General features: G+C 44.9%; 1 protein-coding gene across 2 annotated transcripts in view; it reads left to right on the top strand.

Moving 5' to 3' along the window:
- Positions 1 to 11,764, top strand: part of LOC106571331 (mitogen-activated protein kinase kinase kinase 7) — a 28,951-nt gene extending 17,187 nt beyond the window's left edge. For both annotated transcript variants that reach the window (XM_014144274.2, XM_014144273.2), the window contains 5 exons: positions 1,090 to 1,157; positions 2,313 to 2,415; positions 2,765 to 2,826; positions 3,276 to 3,391; positions 9,845 to 11,764. In XM_014144274.2, the coding sequence (XP_013999749.1) occupies positions 1,090 to 1,157; positions 2,313 to 2,415; positions 2,765 to 2,826; positions 3,276 to 3,391; positions 9,845 to 10,025 (530 nt within the window). In that variant the 3' untranslated portion in view covers positions 10,026 to 11,764. The remainder of the gene's footprint in view (positions 1 to 1,089; positions 1,158 to 2,312; positions 2,416 to 2,764; positions 2,827 to 3,275; positions 3,392 to 9,844) is intronic.
- Positions 11,765 to 12,253: the final 489 nt, after the last annotated feature.

The raw sequence follows: 12,253 nt of genomic DNA, 5'->3' as shown, positions 1-12,253 counted from the left end.
AGTGTATTGTTTGTGTGTGTGTGCGCCTGTGTGTAGTGTCTATTTGTTTCGGAGTTTTGTGCAATAAGAGAGGTCAAGTTAAATTGGTTAGACCAGTGCTTAGACCTACTTTACAAGAAAATAGACGGGCAATTTCCTACATCCATTTTCCCTGTGGTGCCACGTCTTGCAAACGTACATTCCAGGTAGATTTAGATGTTAGCTTCCATATCATGTAAAAAGTTATGCATTCACAATTTTGTAGTTTGTAGTTTAGAAAGAAAAAAAAATCAGTTGAGGGCATTTAGTTACATTTCTAACAACTTCAATTGTCCCAAATTGTTTTTTAATGGTTTCCACCTATAATATTTCCCTTGTTGCAGTAGTTCAAATGTTGTATGGGTCTGGGATTGATGCCAAGGGGTGTGCGGAGGGTTAAAAAGACCTCCAGTGCTCCCATCGCTAGAAAATTCCCAGCAGCTGGATATTCCGACTCTGAAGACACTGTTAATAATTCTCCAGCAAAGATCAAACTAATAATACTTCTAACTGCCAGATGGCTGGGATTTCACCTGTTATTCTGACGATGCCAGACAGGTCAGAGCCAACCTCAGGTTTACCTTGGCTGGGGATGGAGTGGAGGCAGGGTGCAGATCAGGGCCAGGCCAGACCTGATTGTGCTGTACAGCACAGGACCCCCTGCCCGTTGGCCTTGTCTTGTCTGAGGCCCAGCAATGTGCTATGAGCCCTAAAATACCCTAGTTACCCATCACCAGCATCCTTTACTCACAGCCCCCCCCAAACAAGCAGATCTGCACAAACACGTGACACAGTGAGGCCTAGCTATTCATGTGGTAGGTGTGTGTGTGTGTGTTGTGCCGTGTTAGTGTGGGGGTTGAGGGGGATGACTACTGTGCTATGGTCATGCTATGGGCATGCCAGAGCACATGTGACTGGCCAAGGAGTCAGGGGTTAAATCTGTGCAAATGTCCTGTCTCTCTGTGGTTTGGATACCCCACTTTTCACAGACCTCGGACAGACGACAGACAAGTCCCCCTGGAACTGTCTCTAGGTTTTAACGGTTCCTCTATCTCTCCATCCTGTCCACAGCCACCTGTGAGGCGCAGAGACGGAGATCTGTACAGGACCTCCCTGGGGTCGGCACAGAGTCCAGCCAGGTAAGATGCTCTACAGTAGGACAGCCAGGTGAGGTGCTCTACAGTAGGACAGCCAGATGAGGTATTCTACAGTAGGACAGCCAGGTTTGATGCTCTACAGTAGGACAGCCAGGTTTGATGCTCTACTGTAGGACAGCCAGGTTTGATGCTCCACTGTAGGACAGCCAGGTTTGATGCTCTACAGTAGGACAGCCAGGTATGATGCTCTACAGTAGGACAAGGCCTGGATTGACTAGCGTAACACCGTACATAAGCCTTTCACAGAGGGGGAAATGCATGTTATGAAAGCTTTCTCAAAAGCTTTTTGGTGGTATAGTATCTTTTCTCTCCCTCCGTGAATTGCATTGCATTTTAACTGATCGTGTTTTGCTTCCTCGGAGGATTTGATGCATGCTCGATCAAACATGGTGTCCAATGGCGGAAAAGCTAAGTAATGTAATGGAGAATGTCACTATTGCGAAGATGAATATATTCCAGGTGTAGAAAGAACATTCTCTTATCTCCCTGTGCATTTTTTTGCAGTAGCAAAATTCCCGTTTAGTTTAATGAGAAACTAGACTCTGGACATGTATTGATTTATATTTGTATTGTTCTTGTCTGATACCTTTTTGCATAATGTTATCTGTGGAGATCAACTCGTGAATTCCCAGTAGTGTGACGGAGTGTTTTCCTCTTCTTTTTTTTTTTTTTACATGTTTTTCTTTTTCGGGATTGTGTACATAACCCCAGACAGACTTAAGACTTCGTTTTTCACACTTTACTTGACAAACTATACATTGTTTCACCCCACTGAAAGAGGCTCAGGATTGCCATGTGGGATTCTGTTGCCGTCTGAAGCCATGGGATGACAGCTATAATAATTGTTGACTTTGCTTGAGGTTCTGGTGATTTGTGCTCAGTGGACAAAAGCAATAGCGGTCCTGTATGGCTGTTGATAAACCATGGCGCTTGTAACGCCAGGATTGTGGGTTCGATTCCCAAGGCCACCCACTCATAAAATGTATTCACGCACGACTGTAAGTCACTTTGGATAAAAGTGTCTGCTAAATGGCATAAATTATTATTAAAAGAGCCATTTTGTGGACATGTGTTTCCACCTCTGATCCTCTACGATTGGCTGTATGAGTGATTGACAGTGTTGTTGGCCTGTTACAGGGGAGCCGGAACAGCAGCAGGTCCTCCAGTCCCAGTGTGAGGATGATGCCGCCTGATAAGTCCAGCAGCAGAGGCTATAGCTTCTCTCCCGATGACCCCACAGGTACAGTAGTATTGGTGGCAGGTAGTCTAGTGGGTTAGAGCGCTGGGCCAGTAACCAAAAGGTAGCTAGTTCCAATCCCCGAGCCGACAAGCTGAAAAATCTGCCCTTGAGCAAGGCCTTAACCCTAATTGCTCCAGGGTCACCGTTGATGACGGCAGACCCTGACCGAGACCCCACTCTCCGAATGGGGAGTTGGGATATGCAAAAAGACAAGGGTCTATTTCTGTTGAAGGAATTCTGGTGTCTATTGATAACTGTGTGCCTGCCCAGTGGACTCGGCTTGCACCGAGTCCACTACTGTCACTATCAGAGCAACAAAAAAACACAAGTCTTGCTCTCTCCTGCCCAGATACCAACGGCTCAGACAACTCCATTCCCATGGCATATCTCACTCTGGACCACCAGCTGCAGGTAGGGAATCATTTCATACCGGACCTCCCCTTTCCTGCTAATGTTAAGCATTATTTTATACCACGATACATCTTGTTCCCACTCCCATCCCATTCAACTGTTTGTGTGGACCTGTCCAAAAGCAATATGGTGTCACAGTGAATCTTGATAATTTCTTTAGTGTTGATTTGCTATTTTGTTTTAATTGAAATGTTGTTGATGTTTTCCCCACTCAAAGATGATTTCAAGGACACTGCAAAATGACTAACTCAATTAGGGCAGGATAACCTCTGAGAAAATTATGCTATCTAAAAAGAGGAATGTCTGTATAAATATCCACTGGCAACGGCGGTGAGATATTTTGTATATTTTTAAAAGCTCCGATGATTCTGATTAAACTCTAAAATGTATTTATATCATCTAACTGGATATATTCTTCCAAATAAATTAATTGCATGTTTTATTTTCAGCCCCTCGCTCCTTGCCCAAACTCCAAAGAGTCCATGGCTGTGTTTGAGCAGCACTGTAAAATGGCCCAGGAGTACCTAAAAGTGCAGACAGAAATCGCCTTGCTGATCCAGAGAAGGTAAATAGTGAACCTTTACTGTACCTCTCCATCTTGTAGGGCAAGCGTTCAGCCACCACCAAAGGGCTGAGGTAATGCGCTGTTCTTTCATTCTGTTACCACACCAGAGTTCAGAGTAATTAACTCTAGTCTGTACTGTAGGACCTGCTGAATGTGACCATACACATCTGTGCGATCCAAGCAGACAAAAACGTCTCCCCGTTTAAGGGGGTGGGCTGTCTTGTGACTAACAGAACAAGCGGCTCCATCAGATGTGAAACATGTATTTAGACTTGGGCATATGACTGCTGAGGGCAGAGGTCCACCCAAAGGCAATTACTAATTTAGATGACCAATGAAATTCAAACAGGCCTGCTAAGCTGTGCAAGTCGAGCGTAGTGGAACAACTGGCTGTGTTTGGATGAAGAGCTAATCTCCTATTCATAGACCATGACTTTAGCAAGGAATTAACACATTTGTGGAATCAGCGGTTTTCTCACAGAAGCGATTGGATGCCTTGGTGCTTCGTCACCCACCAGCCTCTCAGCTGTGCTTATTGCATGTGATGCTATTCCTCTGTTCAAGCACAGAGTAATTCACAGTTGTCTTAATCCTATTTTTTTTTATTACTTAAAGGTGCAATATGCAGAAATTGCGCTGCCATTTCCTGGTTGTTACAATTGTAATAATTCGCCTAATTTCAGTTTGTGCCAAAACAAGCAATGGATAGTATAGAGCAGTGATTCTCAACTGGGGAGTCACGGGAGGATTTTAAAGGGTCACGGGACTTGTGCAAGAATAATAAAATGAAATAAAAATAACAAAATTTTGAAAGGGTACCGCTGCACCGCTTATTGTTGCTGACTTAACACATGCAGTGCGTCCGCAGTGGTGAAATGGCAAGCTACGTTTGGAATCGGAGGGGGTTCATGCTGCACTCACTCACTGACCAATACAATAAATCCCCCACACACACACACACACACACACACACACACACACACACACACACACACACTGATCCAATGAAATGACAGATTTCTTGACACCCACACACACACACACACACACACACAAGCATTTCGCTACATCCGCAATAACATCTGCAAAATGTGTATGTGACCAATAAACATTTAATTTGACACACTGATCCAATAAAAATGTCATTCTGCAACATTGTTTTAAATGTGACACGTCCAATCAGGTAATACAGATCTTCTTCTGACAGCTAGCTTGATTGACAGCTAACTACGCAGAGGTGTTCTGCAGGCATTGCACATGTGGATAGTTGACTGTCATTTAACTCATGTAGCCTAGCTGTCAGAGTAAAATCATGGACCAGTTTTTAAAACGTGCAGCTCCCTCTTCATCTACTGCTGCTACCAACATCAACAACAAGGCAGACAACCCGGTCCCTGTCAAGAAGAGAAAATACCACCCGACTTCATCAAATATAGTTTTATATAGAAGAGAGGCAGGGTGAGTGTAGACTCCAGTGGGTGCTGTGCAACGAGCTGTTAGCTAATGAGAACATGAAACCCAAAATGAAAAGGCATCTGGGCACCAAGCATCCAAGCCACAAAGACAAGACAGCTGACTTTCCTTTTTTTAAAGGAAATGTCAATATCTGGAGGCCTCACAAGATTCATTGAAGAACGTCTGCGCGGTACAAGAAAAAGCACTTTGTGCATCATACCTTGTGGCCCAGCGTCTTGCTAAGTGCAAAAAAAACCACACCAGCGCAGAGGATCTCATACTCCCTGCTGCGATTGATAAATGCACTGAATATCCAATGACACTATGAGGAGGAGAATCCGGGACATGTCTGGGGACATAACGTGCCAGACATCAGAGTGCATCAGTGCAAATTTCCATTCCGCACTGCAGCTTGATGAATTCACAGATGTGGCTAACCATGCAATTCTAATGGTCTATGTCAGACACGTCTGGGATAATAACTTCGAGAAGCAGTTCCTTTTTAGTGCCGATTTGCCCACCACCACTCCAGAGGCTGTCTTTAGCACAATGGATATGTTCCTGGGCTCCGTGGGACTGGCCTGGGATGGGTGTGTCGGTGTGACCACAGATGGGGCAGCTGCCATGACGGGACAGCACTCTGGAATAGTAAAGCGGATCCTGAAGAGAGCACCGAGTGCGACGTGGAACCACTGCTTCCTACACAGGGAGGCTTTGGCAGCGAAGGACATCATGCCTGAGCTTCACGCCACTCCACAATGTGAGCGAAAAGCGGTTGTTTCCAGGCCTTCTGCAGGGATATGGCGAGGGAGCACCAGCAGGTGTTTTATCACGCAGAGGTCCACTGGCTTTCCAGGGGTAAACCTGGCAGATATTTTTGATCATCTGAATTCGCTCAATGTATCAATGCAAGGGAGGGGTCACAATCGATTTCAACAAAGGGACAAAGTGGATGGCTTCCAGATGAAACTTACCGTTTTGGCAAATCATGTTTCTAACGGGTGGATTGACATGTTTCCCAATGCTGATTTTCGAGATTCAGAATCTGATCAACATAAGGCACCGCGACACACTGAAAAATAAATCGTTAAACAGCATCTTGTCAAGCTGCAGGGAAAGTTTTGCGACTACTTCCCGGAGGAGAACAGAAGACTAGACGACTGGACCCGGGACCCCTTTTGAGTGGAGATGGGAAGCGTCACGTTGCCAAGTAATGAATAGGATCTGCTGGTGGAGCTGTCATTTGATAGCGGACTGAGCATGCACGTCCCGGAAATGACACTGCCACAGTTCTGCTGCAGCGTAATGGGAGAGTATCCTGATCTCACCTGTCATGAGTCATGCTACCGTTCAGCACTACCTATCTGTGTGAAAGTGGCTTCACTGCTATGGCCGTGCTGAAAACTAAAAGCAGAAACTAACTGGACAGCCAGCATGACCTCCGAGTTGCCCTGTCAACCATCACCCCAAACTTCAGTGAATTTATCAAACCAACGAAACCCCCCCAGCTTTCCCACTGATAGGCCACACACACGATAAATAAACAGGTTAATGAGTTATTGTTCACTGTTAATTATTATTGTTAATTAATTCTGACATATTATACTTTATTTAAATGGTTAAAAAACATACACCTTTAAAAATAAATTCATAGTTGTGAAACTATTCAGATGGTAATTGATAATAAAGAATTCCTAATGATAGAAGAAACAACAATTTTAAACACTGGTACAGTGGGGCAAAAAAGTATTTAGTCAGCCACCAATTGTGCAAGTTCTCCCACTTAAAAAGATGAGAGGCCTGTAATTTTCATCATAGGTACACTTCAACTCTGACAGACAAAATGAGAAAAAAAATCCAGAAAATCACATTGTAGGATTTTTTATGAATTTATTAGCAAATTATGGTGGAAAATAAGTATTTGGTCACCTACAAACAAGCAAGATTTCTGGCTCTCACAGAGCTGTAACTTCTTCTTTAAGAGGCTCCTCTGTCCTCCACTCATTACCTGTATTAATGGCACCTGTTTGAACTTATCAGTATATAAAACACCTGTCCATAACCTCAAACAGTCACACTCCAAACTCCACTATGGCCAAGACCAAAGAGCTGTCAAAGGACAACAGAAACAAAATTGTAGACCTGCACCAGGCTGGGAAGACTGAATCTGCAATAGGTAAGCAGCTTGGTTTGAAGAAATCAACTGTGGGAGCAATTATTAGGAAATGGAAGACATACAAGACCACTGATAATCTCCCTCGATCTGGGGCTCCACGCAAGATCTCACCCCGTGGGGTCAAAATGATCACAAGAACGGTGAGCAAAAATCCCAGAAGCACACGGGGGGACCTAGTGAATGACCTGCAGAGAGCTGGGACCGAAGTAACAAAGCCTACCATCAGTAACACACTACGCCGCCAGGGACTCAAATCCTGCAGTGCCAGACGTGTCCCCCTGCTTAAGCCAGTACATGTCCAGGCCCGTCTGAAGTTTGCTAGAGAGCATTTGGATGATCCAGAAGAGGATTGGGAGAATGTCATATGGTCAGATGAAACCAAAATAGAACTTTTTGGTAAAAACTCAACTCGTCGTGTTTGGAGGACAAAGAATGCTGAGTTGCATCCAAAGAACCCCATACCTACTGTGAAGCATGGGGGTGGAAACATCATGCTTTGGGGCTGTTTTTCTGCAAAGGAACCAGGATGACTGATCCGTGTAAAGGAAAGAATGAATGGGGCCATGTATCGTGAGATTTTGAGTGAAAACCTCCTTCCATCAGCAAGGGCATTGAAGATGAAACGTGGCTGGGTCTTTCAGCATGATAATGATCCCAAACACACCGCCCGGGCAACGAAGGAGTGGCTTCGTAAGAAGCATTTCAATGTCCTGGAGTGGCCTAGCCAGTCTCCAGATCTCAACCCCATAGAAAATCTTTGGAGGGGAGTTGAAAGTCCGTGTTGCCCAGCGACAGCCCCAAAACCAGTTGAGAACCACTGGTGTGGAGAATCATTGTTCCCTCTAAACCGCTATGAAATATCTTTTCATTAAACCAAAAATATTGTATTTTCAGCTGTTTGACCAAAAGTAGATGTCGCAAAAACAAAACTTAAAGAACAGGAAGCATAGAAATGGGGCACATAGAACAGATACCGGGGAACAGTGGGTTAACTGCCTTGTTCAGGGGCAGAACGACAGATTTTCACCTTGTCAGCTCGGGGATTCGTTCCAGCAACCTTTCGGTTACTGGCCCAACGCTCTAACCACATTTCTATGTGAATGTGGTTGGGTCGCCCAAAAAGTTATATATTGCAGCTTTAATGCCATATCCCTTTCCTTTTTTTTCTTGTTTTCATTCTGTATGCTTTTCTCTCTCTTCTCCGATGCCTTTCTCTTTTTAATCTTAGTCATATTTGTATTTTCTTATGTAAACTGCACTGCAATTAAGTTTTCTGTATTGTAAAGTGCACCATTGTGGCACATGTAAAAAAAAAAAGAAACGTCCTCTCACTGTCAACTGTGTTTATTTTCAGCAAACTTAACGTGTAAATATTTGCATGAACATAACAAGATTCAACAACTGAGACATAAACTGAACAAGTTCCACAGACATGTGACTAACAGAAATGGAATAATGTGTCCCTGAACAAAGGGGGGGATCAAAATCAAAAGTAGCAGTCATATCTGGTGTGGCCACCAGCTGCATTAAGTACTGCAGTGCATCTTCTCCTCATGGACTGCACCAGATTTGCCAATTCTTGCTGTGAGATGTTACCCCACTCTTCCACCAAGACACCTGCAAGTTCCCGGACATTTCTGGGGGGAATGGCCCTAGCCCTCACCCTCTGATCCAATAGGTCCCAGACGTGCTCAATGGGATTGAGATTTGGGCTCTTCGCTGGCCTTGGCAGAACACTGACATTCCTGTCTTGCAGGAAATCACGCACAGAATGAGCAGTATGGCTGGTGGCATTGTCATGCTGGAGGGTCATGTCAGGATGAGCCTGCAGGAAGGGTACCACATGAGGGAGGAGGATGTCTTCCCTGTAACGCACAGCGTTGAGATTGCCTGCGATGACAACAAGCTCAGTCCGATGATGCTGTGACACACCGCCCCAGACCATGGCGGACCCTCCACCTCCAAATCGATCCCGCTCCAGAGTACAGGCCTTGGTATAACGCTCATTCCTTTGACGATAAACGCAAATCCGACCATCACCCCCTGGTGAGACAAAACAGCGACTCGTCAGTGAAGAGCACTTTTTTCCAGTCCTGTCTGGTCCAGCGACCGTGGGTTTGTGCCCATAGGCGACATTGTTGCCGGTGATATCTGGTGAGGACCTGCCTTACAACAGGCCTACAAGCCCTCAGTCCAACCTCTCTCAGCCTGTTACGGACAGTTTGAGCACTGATGGAGGGATTTTACATTCCTGGTATAACTCGGGCAGTTGTTGTTGCCATCCTGTCCCGCAGGTGTGATGTATTCGGATGTACCGATCCTGTGCAGGTGTTGTTACACGTGGTCTGCCACTGTGAGGACAATCAGCTGTCCGTCCTGTCTCCCTGTAGCGCAGTCTTAGGCATCTCATAGTACAGACATTGCAATTTATTGCCCTGGCCACATCTGCTGTCCTCATGCCTCCTTGCAGCATGCCTAAGGCATGTTCACGCAGATGAGCAGGGACCCTGGGCATCTTTCTTTTGGTGTTTTTCAGAGTCAGTAGAAAGGCCTCTTTAGTGTCCTAAGTTTTCATAACTGTGACCTTAATTGCCTACCGTCTGTAAGCTGTTAGTGTCTTAACGACTGTTCCACAGGTACATGCTCATTAATTGTTTATGGTTCATTGAACAGGAATGGGAAACAGTGTTTAAACCCTTAACTTCACAGATCTTCATAGTAATTTTGATTTTTACGTATTTTCTTTGAAAGACAGGGTCCTGAAAAAGGGACGTTTATTTTTTTGCTGAGTTTGTGTAAATAATACAAATCTATATCTCCAGGAAGGAGTTGATCGCTGAACTGGACCAAGATGAGAAGGACCAGCAGAACACGTCCCGCCTGGTCCAGGAGCACAAGAAGCTGCAGGAGGAGAATAAGTCTCTGTCCACCTACTACCAGAAGTGCAAAAAGCAGCTGGAACTGATCCGCGCCCAACAACCGAAGAGACAGGGCACCTCATGATGATCCACAAACTGGCCCCTACCTGGCTCATGCTGCAGAGACACAAACAAACTGTCCCCATGTCATATCCCCTGTTCTCTTCCTCTCCTGATCTGGGTCACCTGTAGTCTGGTCTGAAACCCAAACCTCTACTGTCCTGGGTCACCTTTAGTCTGGACTGAAACCCAAACCTCTACTGTCCTGGGTCACCTGTAGTCTGGACTGAAACCCAAACCTCTACTGTCCTGGGTCACCTGTAGTCTGGACTGAAACCCAAACCTCTACTGTCCTGGGTCACCTGTAGTCTAGACTGAAACCCAAACCCTACCTGCAAAGCATTTGCCACTATCTCTCTCCCCCTCCCTCTGCCCTATGAAAGCTATGATCTCAACCTAGGTGCCCCCGCCCACCAGCACCTGGGCCCTGTAGGTTCCAGTGGATCTTGTTTTACCTTGTACTGTAAAGAGACCTGTGTTTTACTGTATACCTGCATGTTGCGTCATAGACACACTGCTGATAACATGGAATGGACAATAAGGTGTGCACTCAAGCAGGCTGTTATGGAAAGTCTCTGTGTGTCCATATGTTTGCACATCTTTACAGTGTATTCTTTGATAGCAGACCAAAACAATCAGCATCCATCTACCCTCTCTGTCCATAAAGAGCTGTAGTCCTGAGGTTGTGATTGCCCTAGGTTCAGTGAACACAGAGGGCAGAGGAGTGGGCTTCTAGCCCTCAATGGTCAGCCATCCTTTGGGTCAGAAAGGATGCTTCTTGAGGTGTGAGTCCTGTACAGTAACCTCCTATTGCCTTGTGTTCCACTGAGCCTGATGGGAGGGGAGGCCAGTGAGGGGTGTGAAATATGTTTCTCTCTATTGCTCTCAGGGCCCCTCGGACCCTCCCCTGGGCTGCCTGGTCAGTGTGTGTGTGTGTGTCCTCCCACAGTCCAGTCCTCCCATTGGTTAGTCCGACCCTGACCTGTCTTCCTTACTGGCTAGTGGCCATGTGTCCTTGAGAATGTGAAAAACAAAGATGGACGTGTGAGTTACGTTCAGAATTTGGAGTTTTTAATGAATTACGAACTGAATTTGGCATTTTTTAATGAATTACGAGCAGAATTTATTTGACTGTGATCACTAAGTTCTAAGTGTGTTTTTTACCCTCTTAGGCAGAAATAGCCACCCTTGTATCTATATAATGTAGACGTCTCCGTTCTCACTCCTAGTTCTTATGGCAGCATAACCCCTTACAGAAGAAATCCACCACAACCTATCTGAAAGTATTTCATGTAAGTTGCATTCATTTTAACGGGGGATGTATTTTAGATATGCCTTGCGTATCCATGATGTGTCTGTGGATAAAAAAAAGAATGTCTTGGCTTGTTAAAAGTACCTGTATTGAAACGTGGGTTGGGTCTCAAACAGAGATGCGATATTTATAGGCCGCTTTCAACAACAACAACACAAGCAAAATTATGAGACTTTTATTTTTTCAACCTGCTTAAGTAAAACAAACTTTGTATGAGGTTGAAAGTGCAACATGTTTATCATGACTTCAGTATTTTGTGTTTCTTTGTCTTTTATTATTCTATAGTTTTACTTTGTATAAGTAAGACACCGTTTTTGTGTTAGGGATTATAATTTTATCTGGTATGGGAATATACAGTGCATTCGGAAAGTTTTCAGACCCCTTGACTTTTTCTATATTTTGTTACGTTACAGCCTTGTTCTAAAATTGATTCAATAAAAACATTTCCCTCATCAATTTACACACAATGTCCCATAATGACAAAGCAAAAACAGGTTTTTAAACATTTTTGTTATTACAAATAAAAACCTGAAATATCACATTTACATAAATATTCTGACCTTTTACTCAGTACTTTGTTGAAGCACCTTTGGCAGAGATTTCAGCCTCGAGTCTTCTTGGTTATGAAGCTACAGGCTTGGCACACCTGTATTTGGGGAGTTTCTCCCATTCTTCTCTGCAGATCCTCTCAAGCTCTGTCAGGTTGGATGGGGAGTGTCGCTGCACAGCTATTTTCAGGTCTCTCCAGAGATGTTTGATCGGGTTCATGTCCGGGCTCTGGCTGGGCCACTCAAGGACATTCAGAGACTTGTCCCGAAGCCACTCCTGCATTGTCTTAGCTGTGTGCTTAGGGTCGTAGTCCTGTTGGAAGTTGAACCTTTGCCCCAGTCTGAGGTCCTGAGTGCTCTGGGGCAGGCTTTCATCAAGGATCTCTCTCTGTA

The sequence above is a fragment of the Salmo salar genome, chromosome ssa15 (genome assembly GCF_905237065.1).
Source record: "Salmo salar chromosome ssa15, Ssal_v3.1, whole genome shotgun sequence".
In the NCBI taxonomy this organism is placed as follows: Eukaryota; Metazoa; Chordata; class Actinopteri; order Salmoniformes; family Salmonidae; genus Salmo; species Salmo salar.
Note: the sequence above shows the minus strand (reverse complement) of the source record. Positions and strands in the feature narration are given on the sequence as shown.